The sequence below is a fragment of the Carassius gibelio genome, chromosome B20, assembly GCF_023724105.1.
Source record: "Carassius gibelio isolate Cgi1373 ecotype wild population from Czech Republic chromosome B20, carGib1.2-hapl.c, whole genome shotgun sequence".
Classification (NCBI taxonomy): domain Eukaryota; kingdom Metazoa; phylum Chordata; class Actinopteri; order Cypriniformes; family Cyprinidae; genus Carassius; species Carassius gibelio.
Window position 1 is genome coordinate 24,466,670 of NC_068415.1, and position 20,237 is coordinate 24,486,906.

Below are 20,237 nucleotides of genomic sequence, written 5' to 3' on the forward strand. Positions count from 1 at the left end.
TTAGTGATGATCAGTTATGGTTAGTGATGGTCAGTAATGGTTATGGTTAGTGATGGTCAGTTATGGTTAGTGATGATCAGTTATGATTAGTGATGGTCAGGAATGGTTATGGTTAGTGATGGTCAGTTATGGTTAGTGATGGTCAGTTATGGTTGTGGTTAGTGATGATCAGTTATGGTTAGTGATGGTCAGTAATGGTTATGGTTAGTGATGGTCAGTTATGGTTAGTGATGATCAGTTATGATTAGTGATGGTCAGGAATGGTTATGGTTAGTGATGGTCAGTTATGGTTGTGGTTAGTGATGGTCAGTTATGGTTATGGTTATGGTTAGTGATGATCAGTTATGGTTAGTGATGGTCAGTAATGGTTATGGTTAGTGATGGTCAGTTATGGTTAGTGATGATCAGCTATGATTAGTGATGGTCAGGAATGGTTATGGTTAGTGATGGTCAGTTATGGTTAGTGATGGTCAGTTATGGTTATGGTTAGTGATGATCAGTTATGGTAAGTGATAGTCAGTTATGGTTATGGTTAGTGATGATCAATTATGGTTAGTGATGGTAAGATATGATTAGTGATGGTCAGTAATGGTTATGGTTAGTGATGGTCAGTTATGGTTATGTTAGTGATGATCAGTTATGGTTAGTGATGGTCAGTTATGATTATGTTAGCGATGATCAGTTATGGTTAGTGATGGTCAGTTATGGTTATGGTTAGTGATGATCAGATATGGTTAGTGATGGTCAGTTATGGTTATGTATTTTTCTCTTTTGTAAAGTCACAGAAACAGTATGTTATGGTTAGTGATGGTCATTTATGGTTATGGTTAGTGATGATCAGTTATGGTTATGGTTAGTGATGGTCAGTTATGGTTATGGTTAGTGATGATCAGTTATGGTTAGTGATGGTCAGTTATGGTTATGGTTTGTGATGATCAGTTATGGTTATGATTAGTGATGGTCAGTTATGGTTATGGTTAGTGATGATCAGTTATGGTTATGGTTAGTGATGATCAGTTATGGTTAGTGATGGTAAGTTATGGTTTACGCAGGTAAATTTGACACCTTTCTCTCCTCTGACCAACGTAATCAATATCTTATATGTATTTTTCTCTTTTGTAAAGTCAAAGAAACAGTATGTTATGGTTAGTGATGGTCAGTTGTGGTTGTGGTTAGTGATGGTCAGTTATGGTTATGGTTATGGTTATGGTTAGTGATGATCAGTTATGGTTAGTGATGGTCAGTTATGGTTGTGGTTAGTGATGGTCAGTTATGGTTATGGTTAGTGATGATCAGTTGTGGTTAGTGATGGTCAGTTATGATTAGTGATGGTCAGGAATGGTTATGGTTAGTGATGGTCAGTTATGGTTATGGTTAGTGATGGTCAGTTATGGTTAGTGATGGTCAGTTATGGTTATGGTTAGTGATGATCAGTTATGGTTAGTGATGGTCAGTAATGGTTATGGTTAGTGATGATCAGTTATGATTAGTGATGGTCAGGAATGGTTATGGTTAGTGATGGTCAGTTATGGTTAGTGATGGTCAGTTATGGTTGTGGTTAGTGATGGTCAGTTATGGTTATGGTTATGGTTAGTGATGATCAGTTATGGTTAGTGATGGTCAGTAATGGTTATGGTTAGTGATGGTCAGTTATGGTTAGTGATGATCAGTTATGATTAGTGATGGTCAGGAATGGTTATGGTTAGTGATGGTCAGTTATGGTTAGTGATGGTCAGTTATGGTTGTGGTTAGTGATGATCAGTTATGGTTAGTGATGGTCAGTAATGGTTATGGTTAGTGATGGTCAGTTATGGTTAGTGATGATCAGTTATGATTAGTGATGGTCAGGAATGGTTATGGTTAGTGATGGTCAGTTATGGTTGTGGTTAGTGATGGTCAGTTATGGTTATGGTTATGGTTAGTGATGATCGGTTATGGTTAGTGATGGTCAGTAATGGTTATGGTTAGTGATGGTCAGTTATGGTTAGTGATGATCAGCTATGATTAGTGATGGTCAGGAATGGTTATGGTTAGTGATGGTCAGTTATGGTTAGTGATGGTCAGTTATGGTTATGGTTAGTGATGATCAGTTATGGTAAGTGATAGTCAGTTATGGTTATGGTTAGTGATGATCAATTATGGTTAGTGATGGTAAGATATGATTAGTGATGGTCAGTAATGGTTATGGTTAGTGATGGTCAGTTATGGTTATGTTAGTGATGATCAGTTATGGTTAGTGATGGTCAGTTATGATTATGTTAGCGATGATCAGTTATGGTTAGTGATGGTCAGTTATGGTTATGGTTAGTGATGATCAGATATGGTTAGTGATGGTCAGTTATGGTTATGTATTTTTCTCTTTTGTAAAGTCACAGAAACAGTATGTTATGGTTAGTGATGGTCATTTATGGTTATGGTTAGTGATGATCAGTTATGGTTATGGTTAGTGATGGTCAGTTATGGTTATGGTTAGTGATGGTCAGTTATGGTTATGGTTTGTGATGATCAGTTATGGTTATGATTAGTGATGGTCAGTTATGGTTATGGTTAGTGATGATCAGTTATGGTTATGGTTAGTGATGATCAGTTATGGTTAGTGATGGTAAGTTATGGTAATGGTTAGTGATGGTCAGTTATGGTTATGGTTAGTGATGATGAGTTATGGATAGTGATGGTCACTTATGGTTATGGTTAATGATGATCAGTTATGTTTATTGATGGTAAGTTATGGTTATGGTTAGTGATGATCAGTTATGGTTATGGTTAGTGATGATCAGTTATGGTTAGTGATGGTCATTTATGGTTATGGTTAGTGATGATCAGTTATGGTTAGTGATGATCAGTTATGGTTATTGATGGTAAGTTATGGCTATGGTTAGTGATGATCAGTTATGGTTATGGTTAGAGATGATCAGTTATGGTTAGTGATGGTCAGTTATGGTTATGGTTAGTGATGATCAGTTATGGTTAGTGATGATCAGCCGGCAGCCATATCACCCTGGAGCCCAAGACCGGTTTCCCACTGAAGCTAAGCAGGGCTGAGCCTGGTCAGTACCTGGATGGGAGACCTACTGAGTAAACTAGGTTGCTGCTGGAAGAGGTGCTAGTGAGGCCAGCAGGGGGTGATCACCCTGTGGTCTGTGTGGGTCCTAGCGCCCCAGTGTAGTGATGGGGACGCTATACTGTCAATGAGCACCGTCCTTCGGATGAGATGTTAAACCGAGGTCCTGACTCTCTGCGGTCATTAAAAATCCCAGGATGTCTTTCGAAAAGAGTAGAGGTGTGACCTCGGCATCCTGGCTAAATTCCCCCATTGGCCTCTGACCATCATGGCCTCCTAACAATCCCCATATCTGCTGATTGGCTTTATCACTCTGTCTCCTCTCCACCAATAAGCTGGTGTGTGGTGGGCGTTCTGGCGCACTATGGCTGCCGTCGCATCATTCAGGTGGATGCTGCACACTGGTGGTGGATGAGGAGATACCCCCTGACTATGTAAAGCGCTTTGAGTGCCTAGAAAAGCGCTATATAAATGTAAGGTATTATTATTATTATGGTTATGGTTAGTAATGATCAGTTATGGTTATGATTATTGATGGTCAGTTATGGTTATGGCTATGGTCAGTTATGGTTATGGTTAGTGATGATCGGTTATGGTTATAGTTAGTGATGATCAGTTATGGTTAGTGATGGTAAGTTATGGTTAGCGATGGTCAGTTATGGTTATGGTTAGTGATGATCAGTTATGGTTATGGTTAGTGATGATCAGTTATGGTTAGTGATGGTCAGTTATGGTTATATTAGTGATGATCAGTTATGGTTAGCGATGGTCAGTTATGGTTATGGTTAGTGATGATCAGTTATGGTTATGGTTAGTAATGATCAGTTATGGTTACTGATGGTCAGTTATGGTTATGGTTAGTAATGATCAGTTATGGTTACTGATGGTCAGTTATGGTTATGGTTAGTGATGATCAGTTATGGTTAGCGATGGTCAGTTATGGTTAGTGATGATCAGTTATGGTTGGCAATGGTCAGTTATGGTTATGTTAGTGATGATCGGTTATGTTTAGCGATGGTCAGTTATGGTTATGGTAAGTGATGGTCAGTTATGGTTATGATCAGTTATTGTAAGGATAATCAGTAAGTGTTTTCTCTCACTGCTGGACCACCTCATTTTGGTGGATTTCCTTCACCACATCCTCCAGGAACACGCTCATGCCCCGCACCAGCCTGAACGCCACAGAGAACACACGTGACACACACACACACACACACACACACTTAAGCTGTAATAGTTAAAATGTTTTTCAGTGAAGTGAAATAAAAGAGAATGCATTGAAAGACCTGATGATGTTTCACTAGCAGTCTGTGTGTGTAAACCATACATCTGTGTTGTGCTTTACATTCAAAAAGCAAGTTAGCACTATTGTTTATAATTATTTTCATGTTATATAGGTAATTGTTTTCCTTGCTCTTGCAGTGCTTGCTATTGTTGTTTGAGGGGTTCGTGTAACATTTGTCTTCACAGATAAGAGGGAATGTCTCAATTTCAGGGTTTTATTGGATGTTGATGTGAATCACTTGCTGGATTTGTGCCAGTCAGACAAAGTAGTCTGAGCATCATTCTGCTCAGTTTTTATAATCATCACGACCTCTCAGGCTGACAGAAGACCTTTGATTAATAGAGTTTTGACCCCTCTTATATTTTAGCCAAACACAAATCAATAAATGCAGTGCACATTAGTAAAGGAGTTACAAATAGAGAAACCAATGGTTTGATGCAGGCACTATAGGCTTCACTAGGTTTTAAGGCAATATGAAACTATATTTTAATCAAAATGGAACAATGTCAGTTTCAAACATGAAGACAGCTGTAAAGCAGTATCTAAGGTCAGGCTATAACCAGCTCAAGGAAGCATTCAACATAATTTATGACAATAAAAAAATAAATAAATATATATATTCTCTCCAGAGGAACAGTACCACCACCATCTCATAAAATAATCTGGATTCAGAAACACAACTGAATTTTTGCAAGATTTCTACAGAATGTTGTGACACATCTGTGCCGGAGGAACACAGAGGAGCTTCATTCACATGTGTTTTGGATGTGGATTGTGGGATGATTTGTGGTCAACTAATAGTGCCAGATGACTGGCACCAGAGTGTTTCATGTTCTTAAAAAAACAAGGCAAAAGATCCTGCAAAGATATCTAATGCACATAATACTTCAAGATGCTTGTTTAGTAGGTGTGTCGATCAGAGAATTACTACATTTATGGTCATTAAGTTCAAAGTATGTTGAAAGGTGTGTCTCTGTCCTGAACCCACTGTGTATTTGATCAGGAGCGCTCACGTCTATGGTGGAAACGCTACGTCATCTTTGCCATGCTACACTTTTAAAGCATTAAGCCACAAACCCCATCACATATGATGTCTGAATAAACTATTAAATCCTCAAATTAACCTTAACCAAATTGGCACTACATTTTACACATCAAACATCTGTATGGATAAGTGTTTTGATTATGTGGACGTGGTGTCAAAAAGACCTACTTGCCAATAACACTTGAGCAGACTGAGACAACAGAGAGCAGAGATGATTTCAGGAGATTCAGTATGTATATTCAGCACTTCACAGTTCATGCTGCATCCATACTGCCACTGTGGGTGTGTTTGCAAACACAAGGGTCACTTCATTTACATTCACATTTGCATCATTTCCAACCTTTTTGTGTGAAGAAATTTGCAGAATTTCACCTGTAATCTGTTAGAATAAAAGCTGGAGCATTTGAAAGTTTAATAGTGAGAAATTGAAGACATAGTATTTGTATTTGAAGTGTTGTGTTGGTTTTTATGAAGCGTGAACAAGTGTAAAGACCCTTAACCTCTTCCATCAGCAGTACAGTCTTTGTTCTCTGAGTCTCCGCAGCAGAAACACAAGATATTTCATGTGTGTTGACCTTGTGTCGTGTGAACACAACCCTACTATGATAGAAGTCCACCCAGTGCTTTTTTAATCTCATTAAATAATTTCTCCTTTCTCTAATCGAGGTAATCTCAGATGCTTGCCTGTGTGATGTCACAAATTCTGTAGGAATATAATTGCCTTTTTTGATGAAGCTTTTGAATTTTTTACAATTTTAAGAGACTTCATTATCAGAGTGAGTTCGTCAGAGAAAACCTTGTATGAAGGAGATTTTGACAATCTACATTTATGAATGAAAAATTTGCCATTCGGGATGATAAAATTCACAAAATTGTGAATATTTTTATTATCATCCTCAAAGTAGCAAATCATTTTTTTTCACATTCAGTGTTATCATTAGATTAATTTTAACTGAAAAAGTAAAAAAAAAAAAAAAATCTTTCCAAAATGACTTTACACTCTGGCAATCAACAAACAGATGATTTAAAGACTCTTTACAGCTGTTACAAAAGGAACATTCTTAAACCAATATCCATACAATTTAAAAGCCACATATTAGTTGGATCTATTTTGTGTAAGATCTTCAGATGAATTTCTCTTACTTTGTTTGAAATACAAAATTTGTAAGGGAGCCATGCTTTTCTCCAATTAACATCTCTTAAAATGGAATTTCAGTAAAATTTCCCTCTTGAAGTAACTCTCTTTTGTTCATTAAATACTTCTTATTTCTTTGTTAGTACATTTTTTTTAATCAAACACATATTTGCCATTTACAAGATCATAATCTTTATTTTCAACTTTATAATAAGTCAGGTGGCTGCACATTAAATTAATAAGCCTAGATGGAATAGCTTTGATTACTACAGAAAATTCTTAAAATTGTATAGGAAAGTTGAATTGGGACAGAAAAGAATACTTTTGTTATTGCTGAATCATGTTGAACTTCCTTCTCCTGCGTCATGTTCTTCATGTGATGTGTTTGAGCGGCGCCCTCTACTGTACAGACCTGAATTTACATTTCCTTCAGCTTGAGGAGTATTCACTTCATTTCAAACTATGAGCATACATACCTAGTTCTGACGTCAAGTCATGAAATTACAAAAAAGGCGATTAAAGCTGTGCATGTATACGTAGCATGCAAGAACATCTCTCAAATGCAAAATATATTCTGTAATTCGAGATCACAATATAAGGCACAAGCTGATATGAATTTTTTATTTGTAATTTAATGCACATATAATGGTGAGAACAGTTCACTTACACAAGAAAATATGCGAACATGAAACCATTTAAATGCATAAAATAACTAAATTTATAGCTGGCATTTATGTCTACTGTTGACTTCCAGCCTTTTCCACATTTGTAACACTATCTGCATGTCTCATGTTGGAGAGCAAGTATCTGGGAGTTTCTAGAAGCTGAATGAGCAATAAAACTATAGTGAGCCCCTTTATTAAAATACCTGGAGGTGTAGAATAATAAAAAAGGTCATATTCACTATACAGTAGATGGAGCTTAAAGTGTTTCCTTGGTTACCGCTGTAAACAAAGCACACATGAAAACCGCAGCAGGTGGAGCTTACAGCATTTCCTTGGTTACCACTGTAAACACTGCAGCAGGTGGCACTTAAGGCGTTTCCTTGTTTACCGCTGTAAACAAAGCACTTATGAACACTGCAGCGGGTGGAGTATAAAGCATTTCCTTGGTTACCACTGTAAACAAAGCACTTATGAACACTGCAGCGGGTGGAGTATAAAGCGTTTCCTTGGTTACCGCTGTAAACAAAGCTGTAAACAAACCACTTGTGAACACTGAAGCAGGTGGAGCTTAAAGCATTTCCCTGGTTACCGCTGTAAACAAAGCACTTGTGAATGCTGTAGTGGGTGGAGTTTAAAGAGTTTCCTTGGTTACCGCTGTAAACAAAGCTCTAAACAAAGCTCTAAACAAAGCTGTAAACAAAGCACTTATGAACACTGCAGCGGGTGGAGTTTAAAGCGTTTCCTTGGTACCGCTGTAAACAAAGCCATAAACAAAGCTGTAAACAAAGCTGTAAACAAAGCACTTATGAACACTGAAGCAGGTGGAGCTTAAAGCATTTCCCTGGCTACCGCTGTAAACAAAGCACTCGTGAACGCTGCAGTGGTTGGAGTTTAAAGAGTTTCCTTGGCTACCGCTGTAAACAAAGCACTCGTGAACGCTGCAGTGGTTGGAGTTTAAAGAGTTTCCTTGGCTACCGCTGTAAACAAAGCTGTAAACAAAGCTGTAAACAAAGCACTTATGAACACTGCAGCGGGTGGAGTTTAAAGCGTTTCCTTGGTTACCGCTGTAAACAAAGCCGTAAACATGCGGTAAACAAAGCACTTATGAACACTGCAGCGGGTGGAGCTTAAAGCGTTTCCTTGGTTACTGCTGTAAACAAAGCGGTGCTGCACTTATGAACTTTAATATGCATTATAAAGAGGCAAGATTAAAAGAAAAAATACCATCTAAACCTTTCTAAAGACAATAAGTTCTCTTCAGACATATTTATAAACTCCTGTCCCTTATTGAATCAGAATTTGTTTAGCATCTCAGCTGATTTGAATCATCACAAATTTTAATCTTTTTTTCAAGTGGCTTGCGGTTAATCATTACATCACTAATAATTTGCATTATATAATATGCTATAACATTTTAACTTCATGCTACCATTAAAGGCAATATATGGTAAATAGCCTGTATCTATGTAGTGCTTTCAACAGACCCATTATCATCCAAAGTGCTTTACAAGTTGCCTCACATTCACTCATTCATACACCGATGACTGTGGTGTCAGCCATGCAAGGTGCCATCCAGCTCATCGGGAGCAGCTGGGGTTAGGTGTCTTGCTCAAGGACACTTTGACACTTGGTCAGGTGGAGCCGGGGATTTGAACCACCAACCTTCCGGTTTGTAGACAACCTACATGAACAATATATATGTAGCACTGGCTTCATTCAAGCGGTCAAACCACAAAAAGACAAACATATGACTGTAACGTGAGGGTGAAGTCATGATGTGTGTGAACAAGTATTCAGGAGTGTGTGTTCACCTGTGCCAGGATGAGTTTGTTTAATCTGAAGTCACTCCTCAGCCAGAGATGACCCACTTCATCTGGAGCTGAGAAACACACATCCACACACAGTCTTAAACATCAGCACCATTCATTTCATCCTACCACTAAGAGTTCTCCTAAACAGCAGTAAAAGAAGGGTTTTCTCTTCAAAGCTGTTCTCACAGCTGCTGAGACTAACTTGTGCTAACTTCTCAGCTGGTTAATGAAGACAAGAATATAATCAGAGGAGAATCTGTGTCACATCTGTCACGGTGAGCTCCTGCTCGGCTGTGCTGGGGTCAGATCACCTGAGCGGCCTGGGCTTGTGTTAGTGTCTGCAGGTGTCCATCAGCAGCACACGCTTCCCTGACACACACTCACACCAGATTCTGCAGGGTTTGTGTAGGTATAACTCTCTGAGACGCGACGCTCCTCCTGAAGAAACACGATGAGCTCCTGCTCCTCTCGCGTCACTGAGAACACGCTCCTGACCCGTGGATTGACCTCACACACTGCAAACACTCCAGACTCTGTTACCATTGCTCTTACTGCGTTTACTTTACCTGTTCCGGTCACTGACTCTGGACACGAGTGACCCTGGAGCACTAAAGCAGTCATTAGTATGAAAGAGGCTCTCAACTGCACTGATGCTTCGAAGCTCTACTCCAGTGTGAAGTGTAATGCTGTACTCCAAAGAATGAATGGAAACTTTGTAATGCTCATGATGACCTTTCATGTTTTCAAGTAAAATAAAAGTGAAAACAGTCACCAGGTTCTTCCTAACACCTGTGAGAGGTTTATTTTTGTATCATTTTAATTTTTAGCTAATCTTTGTGAGCGATTCAGAGATTATCAGTCTGATCTCGTCTCATTTCTGTAAGATGAACTGCTATCCTTTTCTTTGGTTAAACTAAACATTTATATTGTATAGTTATAGAATTTGATTATAAAAATTGTATGATTATAAGTTGATGAGGAAAGCACTGCTTCATTAACAGCATTTTTAGGTTAAGATCTACAATTCTTCTGTTATAATGATTAATAAAAGTCTAAATGTGGCATTTTACAAGTAGCAAAAAATACATCACTAAATCTGGAGAAGACAAAATCTGAAACAAATCCAGCATTAAGATGATTTTAACTAAAATAGGACTCTATAATCCATAATAACACTTCCTCCAGTGAGAAAGTGTTCTGGTCAAAGCAGAGATGTCTTGCTCAGTTCATTTAAACATGAAAAAGGGTTAGAGGTCTTAATACGGATCTGTCAAAGTGCACTAGATCCATGCATTTAACTTTAGACGTGTCCTACAGTCTTCCAGGAGTACATGAGCCAGGGTCCAGCAGACAGACTGAGATCCTGCAGGACACACACTAACCAGAGAAAACAGACCTGATGAAAGTACATTATCCAGTTTCACCCAATATCTCGTACAGGAAACACAAACGATCCCATCTGAAGTGCACTGAACATCTCAAGAAAGAACAGCAGTTACGTAAACATTTTATTGGTATAGTTTCCCAACAGAAGTCATTTCAACTACAGGAGCAGTAAAACTATAATGCAGAGGAAAGGGGCAAAACAGTTCAAATAAATACAAAGCATGAAAACAGACTCTAATCAAAATAAATGCTGTTTGATTTGTACATGAAAACTGCAGATGAAGGCCAGGATGTATTTACACAAAGCTATGAACAGCAGTCTCCCTCACATTCATCATGGCAATCGACGTCATCTGCAGCCAATAAAAGGCATTTTACAGAAATCAAAGATAAAAAACAAGGATGTAATGACAGGTGGCTGTATAAAAGGCATGGTCAAAGCCTAATAAATACCCAGGGTTCAGTACGAGACACAGGAGCACTGACTGGAGTAATAGTTGCAGGTGAGGAGGCAGGAAGCACTGAGCCGCTGCAGAGAGAGACAGAAGCCTGACACACAGTCCGTGGCCAGCAGGGAAAGATGCAGTCGATTGGCACTGCTGGAGCTCACACCAGAGCACAGGACACCGCTCAGGACACATCTGCAGATGAACACAGCAGCCGTGAGACACAGACAGCACAGCTAACACCAGACGAGAGAGCATACGTACAGCTGGCCGGCTGCTCCCCGAAGCGCCTCATCAGCTGGTCGTGGGTGAACTTGACGAAAGCATCGTACTGCTCTGAGAAGACAAGAGAAAGACTCCATCAGTGAAGGAGAGGTCTCCCCGGGACGGCACAGGTGGTGTGGGGGACAGATACCTGCGAGTTTGGTGGTGAGGATCTCGTCGTACTCCTCGCGCACCTTCTCCTCGCGCTCCTTCAGCAGACGCTCACAGATCATGCCCACCTGCTTCAGCGTGAAGAGCGGCTGCTCGCGTCTGGAGGGGGAAGCTGAGCCACAGGACGCTCCTGCAACACACACACAGCTCTCTCAAACACTGACCAATCACAGCGCAGCAGTGGAGGAACCGCCGGGGACTTAAACTACACAAACGGTGCTCTTTCTGTGCTTGAAATAGAACACGGTCAGATGTTCGTTCATGATTATTTTGTGCTTTAAAGGCGCAGGTGTGTGTGTGTATCTGGCAGCGTGGAGGCGTGTGTGTGTGTGTGTGTGTGTGTACCTGGCAGCGTGGAGGCGTGTGTGTGTGTGTGTGTGTGTGTGTGTGTGTGTGTGTACCTGGCAGCGTGGAGGCATGTGTGAGTGTGTGTACCTGGCAGCGTGGAGGGGTGTGTGTGTTTGTGAGTGTGTGAGTGTACCTGGCAGCGTGGAGGCGTGTGTGTGTGTGTGAGTGTGTGTGTGTACCTGGCAGCGTGGAGGCGTGTGTGTGTGTGTGTGTGAGTGTGTGTGTGTACCTGGCAGCGTGGAGGCGTGTGTGTGTGTGTGAGTGTGTGTGTGTGTGTGTGTGTACCTGGCAGCGTGGAGGCGTGTGTGAGTGTGTGTACCTGGCAGCGTGGCGGGGTGTGTGTGTGTGTGTGTGTACCTGGCAGCGTGGAGGCGTGTGTGTGTGTGTGTGTGTGAGTGTACCTGGCAGCATGGAGGCGTGTGTGTGTGTGTGTGTGTGTGTGTGTACCTGGCAGCGTGGAGGCGTGTGTGTGTGTGTGTGTGTGTGAGTGTACCTGGCAGCGTGGAGGCGTGTGTGTGTGTGTGTGTGTACCTGGCAGCGTGGAGGCGTGTGTGTGTGTGTGTGTGTGAGTGTACCTGGCAGCGTGGAGGCGTGTGTGTGTGTGTGTGTGTACCTGGCAGCGTGGAGGCGTGTGTGTGTGTGTGTGTGTGTGTGTACCTGGCAGCGTGGAGGCGTGTGTGTGTGTGTGTGTGAGTACCTGGCAGCGTGGAGGCGTGCGGCTGAGGCTCGAGGGGGCAGCATGCGTCCGTCTGCTGGAAGCTGTTCTCCAGGTGTCTCCTCTTCTGCATGCGCTTGTACTCCTGCTTGATGTTGCTCAGGATTTGCTCTGGAAGACACATTAGTAAAAGACCTTCAATACACAGCCCAGAATTTCACTATCAGCTGATAATGGCTTTGTGAGGATTGATCGGCGGACGCTGCAGTCAGAGGTTTGGCGTGACACCGTCTCAGTCTCTCTCCGGCGCGGGTGAAATAATTATAATGCTGCTGGTGAGGTTTTTACTGAGATCACCACTACAAACTATATAAACGTACATTACGGTTTTAAAATTAGCATGTAATCATTTTTAAATCATGTTTCAATCATTTTGAATCATGGCAGGTGAGGGCATTTTCGAACACATCTGGCCAATCAGTGTCTACTTACATCACAGTTAGTGACATCACAGTTAGTACCACTTGTGTGGTTAGACCCTGCTCTGGAGTAGGAGCTCATTTGATTTGTAAAAAAGCAGTTTGGTACTAAAGTCATACCTAGGTCCGGCAGTGCGAAAACACCCAAAAGTGCATAGTTCCACCATTAGTTTTGTTACTATGAAAAGGTTCCCGGGGTACGAAAGGCCCTTATGATGAAGTGCCCTCCCTCCTACATCTGCTTATCGACCCGATCGCTATATCCACAGTACTGCATCTCAGTCTGGAGCATCTGGAGGAGAACTACGCTCATGTGTAAATGCCATTTGTGGATTTTATTTCTGCGTTTAACACGATCATCCCCCAGCAAGCTCGGACCTCTGGGTCTCGGTATCCTCGTGTAACTGGATACTGGACTTTCTTACAAACAGACCTCAGTCTTTGAGGCTTCAGTGTCTTCCCTCTGAGCAGCGGTACCCCTCAGGGCTACGTCCTGAGTCCATTATTGTTCACTTTGATGACATGACTGCCGTGCCAGGTTCAGTAGAAACCACGATGTGAAGTATGTAGACGACAGTGGTGGGCCTCATTCAGGAGGACAACGAACAGGCCTACAGGGAGGAAGTGAGACTGCTTGTGGACCGGTACAATACAAACAACTCGCTCCTGAATGAAGATAACACAAAGCAGATCATTGTTGACTGCAGGAAAAGGCAGCACAGGCACACATTACTAGATTCTAGTGAAGAAATCACTCACCGCTCTTGACTGAATAGCTTTAGTAACTTTAGTAAAGATTAATCTCATTTATGCAGTCAAATATGCAATGCTCTTTTACATTTGATTAATTTATTCAATTTCTGTACATTAAAATTAATGATAGACCTACCAAAAAAATATCTTTACTCTTTTCTATTTATTTGTGCTATTGCTTGAAGTTAGATTATTTTATTTGACAGTAGTTTTTCCCTAAACATAGCACATACCGAACCGTACCGAAACCATGATGCAAACCAAACCGTGACTAAGCTGAACCCTTCTAGCCCTAGTATATATTCATGATTTATTTATTTAAATAACTGTACTTATACGTGGCCTCTTAAGTGCAATAATTCCTTATAGATGCTGCTAATCACCATGTGTTCTTATTAATTATAATCGGGACTAGACTTGTACCGGTATTCGGTAATGCGATACATCACGGTAATGAATATGCACAATATTGTTGTTGTGGGCACTTCTAAATACCGTGAATAAATATATATTACAAATTATTCCGAATTTGGAATGCATTTTAAGAATACTATTTCCATCTACTGTTTAAAATGCACAACATCGCTGTATGCTGCTTGAAAGAGCGCATGCGCTCTGATGTACACAAGCACGTAAGAGAAACACATAGAGGAACACGCGAGGGCAGGCCCGTCGCAACAAGGCAGGCAAACCAAGCAATTGCTTGGGGCCCCGAGACAACGACTGGTTAAGAATAAAATGCAACGACACTGTGTGAGCGCCCCTTTGATCGTCAATGCAGTAACGTGTAATGACACTGTTATCGGGATTCCCCTCAAGGGGGCTCCTCTCAGTAGTCGCTGACAGCAGCTAGCCAACCACATGATCTCTGCTACCGGCAAAATACAAAACCTCCTCGGCAGTCATGAAGCAGAATTATGCTTCAGGAAGCCAGAAGAGAAAGAAGAGAAAGGAAGAGCAGGATAAGAAAAAACAAGATAGTGGTAAGTGATAAATTACACTGGATAAAATAGCTCTACTTGTCAGTCTTGTACAAATGGTGTAATTTTGCAGCAGGTAGGCTAGCAAAAATATGTTTATGTTAGCTAACGTTACCTGCCTGACGGCAAATGCTGCTTGTAAAGAACAGTTAGTGCAACTATTTTTTCGAACGGAAGGAATATGGTTACTGCAATGTGTTTTTTTAACGGGATAAGGAAGACGCAGATCAGAAATCGCATACTGCAAGGAGTCAGCAGTGTTTTGATTCGGGGGCACGGGCAAACGTAAAGAGAAAGTCCGGTGATTTCAGCGTCTGCTGTCTCACTAAATGGGGATGTGAACACATGAACAACATCTCCAGACCTGCTCTGACAGTCACTTCATGAGCATTTGACCATTTGATTTAAGTATAACTAGCGTCAGATCACATACACAGAGTTGTAAAGGTACGTCAACCCGTCAAAATAAAAATCCTGCTTTAGACAAGTATTTGCCAGAGATGTATTATTATTGTTCTGCAGAATGTACATAGCCTACTACTAAAAAAAATAAAAAAAAAAAAAAAAAAAAAAACTTTTTTTTTTTTAAGGTTTAATCACACAAAATTTCTTCCATGTTTTATTTTTAATAGTAAATCCCCTTTGTTTCCCAAAAAGTTAAGTTTGCTTAATTTTCAATAATTAAAAGATAAATTAATGTTTGGTGTTTAATGTTTAATGTGCATCTCAGTAAATGCTTTATTTAAAACCCCAACTGAATGGCACTTAAATGCACTTAATTCATCTGTCAACTTTATTATCATTGTTCAAAGTACAAGTACAGACAGAGAAACAATGGGTAATAATTAAATGTTTATTTTTGATGTATGCATTGCATTCTATTCATTTAAAAAATAAAAAATAAAAAATTTCTAAAAATGGAAACTTTTTTCATTTTAAGAGACACAGAAGTCTTATGTTCGCTTGCATAATTAATATTGCACTTTAATTAAGCAAAAACACATTTTATCCGATTACTCGATGAATCAATGGAATTTTTGGTAGAATACTCGATTACTAAAATATTCGATAGCTACACCCTAGATGAAAGTGGCACAGCAAATAGCATGCTATACTATTCCACTGTGATAATCTATTTAACCAAATTGTGGTTAGGACAACCACACAATAAATTCGGTGCATCAAACATTAGCTTGGGATGTTTTTAAGCATTGGTAGTGAAAGCAGCTGCCTGCATCCCTTCCCTTCTAATATCAAAATATGGAAATGCTAACATATCTTTAAGTTTTCGGTAAACTTTATAATAAGTAAAAATACTGTTTGCTAACAGTTAAATGACAATTAACTAAATATTAATTAACTATCAATTTACCATCTATTAATGATTGTTATTATAAAGTGTCTACCATCTAACTTAGTTAGCAACTATGGTTTTGGGAAACGCACCCCTGAGCTGTTAATAGTGACCTCTGTCAATATGCTAACAGTGAAATGGTAAAACGTACTTCACAGGTAATTTCAGATTTTTTTTTCTAATTATTTTCCCAGCTACACAATCAGCTTCATCCTCAACATCAACAGATGCATCACTTCTCAGTGCTGATGTTTCCTCTATATAACACAAGGTACAACAATCTCTATAATTATAGCCGATATCCTGCACAGCCCAGAGTTTAAACTGTGTGTGTGCTGTCATATTATTAGAAAACAAAAACAGTGCAAATCACTATTGAATTCCCACCAAACTATTTTTTTCCAAGCAATATTTGTACTATAAACCTTTTTTTATTTATATAAAGTGTGGGTGAACTTAAACTGTATGGCTATGCTGTGGTTCCTGTAGGCTTTGCATGCGTGCGGGGGGCCTCTATGTCCATTTTGCTTGGGGCCCCCAAATTCCTTCAAACGGCCCTACGTGAGGGACGAGCTGAATAAAAGCACATTCACTCTCTGACAGCAGATAGCGCTAAACTGCAGAGAATGCAGTCCTTACCCTTGAACACCACAAATAAACCAGCTGGACTACTTTCTGAAACATATTTAATTAGGGGTGCTCCGATCACGATCGGCCGATCGTTAATGCGCATCTCGTCAGTAAAGGCGGTTTTCTAATCAGCGGTTAATTCCATCAGATGTGTGATTTCACATCGAGCAGCTGTTACTACACAGAGCCGTTGTTAACTGAGAAGTTGCGCAAATAAACGCTGAAAATTAACGTGATTTGCGCATCTTCTCTATTAACAACGGCTCTGTGTAGTAACAGCTGCTCTATGTGAAATCATGCAGCTAATGACAGCTAATGTGTAAATTAATACATAAAAAAATTAATATTAAAATTACAAAGCTAATTTAAAATCTGCATTATGTGCAATTTACATTTTTGCATACAATAAACCACCTTTTAATAATAAAAAGTTGTTTACATTTTTCCTCCTGCTGTACAAAAGGTGACATAAAAACCGAGGAGCCGTCGTGTCTGTGTAGCTATTAGAAGGTCAACAATACAGTATGAACTCCTTGAGCTCATTTATTTCTACTCCACTGAAGTCATGAACTGTCTGCTACAAACAGCAACATCTGAAAGTTCCTCCTCCACTTGATCTACTTCATGTCACATCATTGGCTTCGTCATGGGAGTGGGCGGAGCTAACGCGCTCTCTGGGCGTGGTTTGCTTGAATACAAGCAACTCTGTGATTGGAGAATTCATTACAGAATCATGGGTAATGTAGTTAAATCTTCACCTTTTAAACACGATTACTAAAAATAAGCAAGCTGAAATCGTGAGGGCTGAAAGCTTCCCAACACACATACCATCGATCACCGACCTCATGGCTTATAACACATCTGTCCTACAAAGTTTAGAAGTAATCTCTAAACATCAGCTTCCTTACAGAGACAACCAACGGTGCTTTAACTTCCGGAAGCCGTCCTTTGCTCTTTCGTGCGGTTCACAAACAATAACGTTACCACAGCGTTCACTCACACCGATGATAACAGTGTAAAAACGGTGTAAGCTGACCTCATAGTCATGATCAATAACTGCGCCGAATAACGAGAAACAACGCCTGTAGGTTATTGCATTTCCGGCTCTCTGTAAATATCACAGGGAGTTAGCATTTAGCAACATCCCCAGCTCATCAATTTGGAAAAAAAAACTTTCCATTTCGACCTGATTATTGTAATTATACAGAGTAACAGAGAGTGTGGGCTCACGCAGACACAGTGTAGTCGAGTGTGTTGATGCTGCGCTCAGACACACTGTTGTCACCTGATTGAGCAGGAGACTCGTGATTGTAGAGCTCGACAAACACACACACACCTGTGGTGAGGACTCGGACACACACATACACACCTGTGGTGAAGGCTGAGACACACACAGACTCAAACACACCTGTGGTGAGCGCGGAGGTCACTCTGCCGAAGGGCGACGGCTCCATGCGCAGGTATTTCTGCGGGGACGCGCTGGAGCTGGAGGGAGACACGGGCGCGCACCTCCTCCTCTTCGGAGACGCTTGGCTCATCAGAGGATCGAAGTCCATAGTCCTCTTCAGAGTGGCTCCACACGCCATGTTACTGAAGCTTGTGTTTGAGACAAAAAGACTGTGGCGAAAGGAAGTAATCCGAGCAGCGAGAGACCCCCCGCTAGTCACAGTCCTTCTCTGATCTCAAGGGAACTCGACTCGATCGCTTCGTTTTTATTCAAATTCTGCGTTGAGCTCGCGGCCAGAGCCTTGGCTAAGGACGTATAAACGCGTGTTTGTTGTGAGAAACGCAGATGTGGAGTCGAAGCTCCTCAGAAAGCGCCGATGATGTCGGATTGTGCCGAGATCGCGTCAGAAGCCTCTTTACCGAGCGCTAGCCGGCTAACAAAAATGGCGTGGAAACAAAACATTTGACGAAGCCGCTTCTCTGCGCATGCGCGGAGACTTTCAGGCGTTGTCGGGACTTGTAGTTTTTGCGAGATTCTTCCTCGCAAGCGATTCCTGTCAAGACCACATAGGACAACTACAAAACCCACAGAACCCCGCTCGCAGTTCTCTCGAATCAAGTCGCTCATTGGTTGATTTGGATTGTTTGTGGATTTGAAAAAAGCCCCAGAATATCTCCTCCCATCAACTCTGAAGAGCTCAAACAACTCTAATCTGACCTAATGTAGAACTGAGTGAAGCTGAGTGGAAAACTGAGAGAACTGATAAATGCACTGATCTGCTTTTCATCACAATACATGTCAAAACACCGTGGTCATGTACCGCTTTCCTTTCATCAAAGGCCCATTACTAATATATATTACAACGCAATTAAATCGATTAATAGCATCCAAAATAAAATATTTTGTTTTCATAATTTGTGTGTATTTTGTGTATATTTATTATGTATATATAAATATACACACACACAGTATATATTCAGAAAATATTTCATATATTTATATTCATATAACTGATATAATATATTAATATTTAAACATATTTTTCTTAAATATATAAATGCATGAGTGTGTATTTATATATAAATAATAAATATACAGTACACATATACAAAAAAAAGCTTATTTTGAGTGTAATCACGATTGTTTGACAGCACGAATATATATATATATTTTTTTTTTTTATTTATTATACAATTAACAAAATAGGTCTCTAACACTAGCTTGCTCTATACTTTTTTCTATTCTATCAGTTTTCTTTTTATTTATTGTATTATTTAAAAGCCCTTGTTATGTGTGTTGTGTGATGCTCACAGAGACTTGTTATAGCACGTGTGTATCATTGCTCTTTTGTTGATTGTGATTGCTTCTATTGTCAAGTAGTCACCTTTATTTATATGGTGCTTTTAACAATACAGATTTTGTCAAAGCAACTGAACAGCATTAAAAGGACAATAGTGTTAATAATGCAAACAGGCAGATCGTCACTGAATTCAGTGATGTCATCATCCAGCTCAGTTCAATATTGTCCTCATTTGTAAGTCGCTTTGGATAAAAGAGTCTGCTAAATGACTAAATGTAATATTGACATGTTTTCATGTTAAAATCAAACCAAACACCACAATTTTTAAATATGATCATTAGTTTACATCACACAAAAAAATTTCAGTCGTTCATCATTTACTCACCTGTATGAATTCCTTTCATGAAGCAGCGTTCTCAATAAAGCATCCACCCTAGAGTTTCTTAGGGAGCATATTAATGAGACGGTTTATGAAAGAACAAAAGAAAACATAGTGTCTTCAGTCTCAGAACAATCTCTCTTTTGTCTTACATTTCCAACTGAACTCCAAGAATCCTCCAAAGCGACACGACCCTGACTGAGGGTTTCAAATGAAAAAATTAGTTATACTGGGCTGTAGAAATGGACACCTCGGCCCTGATGAAAGAGATCTGATATGCATTCATACATGTACAGTTATAACACATTTTGCGATACTACGTTATTAATGTCATGCAACAAAATCTGCCATAAGTGTGTGATTAACTGATGTTTTTTATGTAGTTGTTGTGCTTTAAAACAATAACACATTTATTTATTTTTTTAAATGGCAGAATTTGGTTGTGGATATGCAGGATTAGACCCTTTTGGCAATAGAAGTAAATTATCTAAAACCACTAGTAAATGTATTATTTTACACAGCAGACTTAAAAAATGTAGTAGGGGTTTTAGGGATACTTTTGCCACTACTGACAGAGCATGATGATCGGATATGAAGGATGAACTAAAGAAAGAAAGACTGCATTCACTGTTCCTCATGATAA

General features: G+C 40.0%; 2 protein-coding genes across 3 annotated transcripts in view; both read right to left on the reverse strand.

Annotated features, from left to right (window-relative positions):
• The window catches only part of rpf2 (ribosome production factor 2 homolog), a 40,443-nt gene that overhangs the window by 16,181 nt on the left and 4,025 nt on the right, over positions 1-20,237 (reverse strand). The window lies entirely within an intron of this gene.
• Positions 10,498-18,469, reverse strand: LOC127983833 (akirin-2). Of its 2 annotated transcripts, none has more exons than XM_052586186.1 (5): positions 17,838-18,469; positions 12,315-12,443; positions 11,250-11,399; positions 11,099-11,170; positions 10,498-11,029 (listed from the first exon to the last, which is right to left on the reverse strand). In XM_052586186.1, the coding sequence occupies exons 1-5, from the start codon at positions 18,052-18,054 to the stop codon at positions 11,019-11,021; spliced, it is 579 nt and encodes a 192-aa protein (XP_052442146.1). In that variant the 5' UTR covers positions 18,055-18,469; the 3' UTR covers positions 10,498-11,018. The 2 variants fall into 2 exon arrangements, with proteins under 2 accessions (XP_052442146.1, XP_052442147.1); XM_052586187.1 differs by having other exon boundaries at positions 17,877-18,401.

Excerpts from the sequence above, each read along its gene's own strand:
- LOC127983833 (XM_052586186.1), bottom strand. The coding sequence starts at position 18,054 with ATGGCGTGTGGAGCCACTCTGAAGAGGACTATGGACTTCGATCCTCTG. Across the intron at positions 12,444-17,837 it reads TGTCTCAGCCTTCACCACAG|AGCAAATCCTGAGCAACATC; the intron begins GTGTGTATGTGT and ends TGTGTCTTCCAG. Across the intron at positions 11,171-11,249 it reads CCTCACCACCAAACTCGCAG|AGCAGTACGATGCTTTCGTC; the intron begins GTATCTGTCCCC and ends TTGTCTTCTCAG.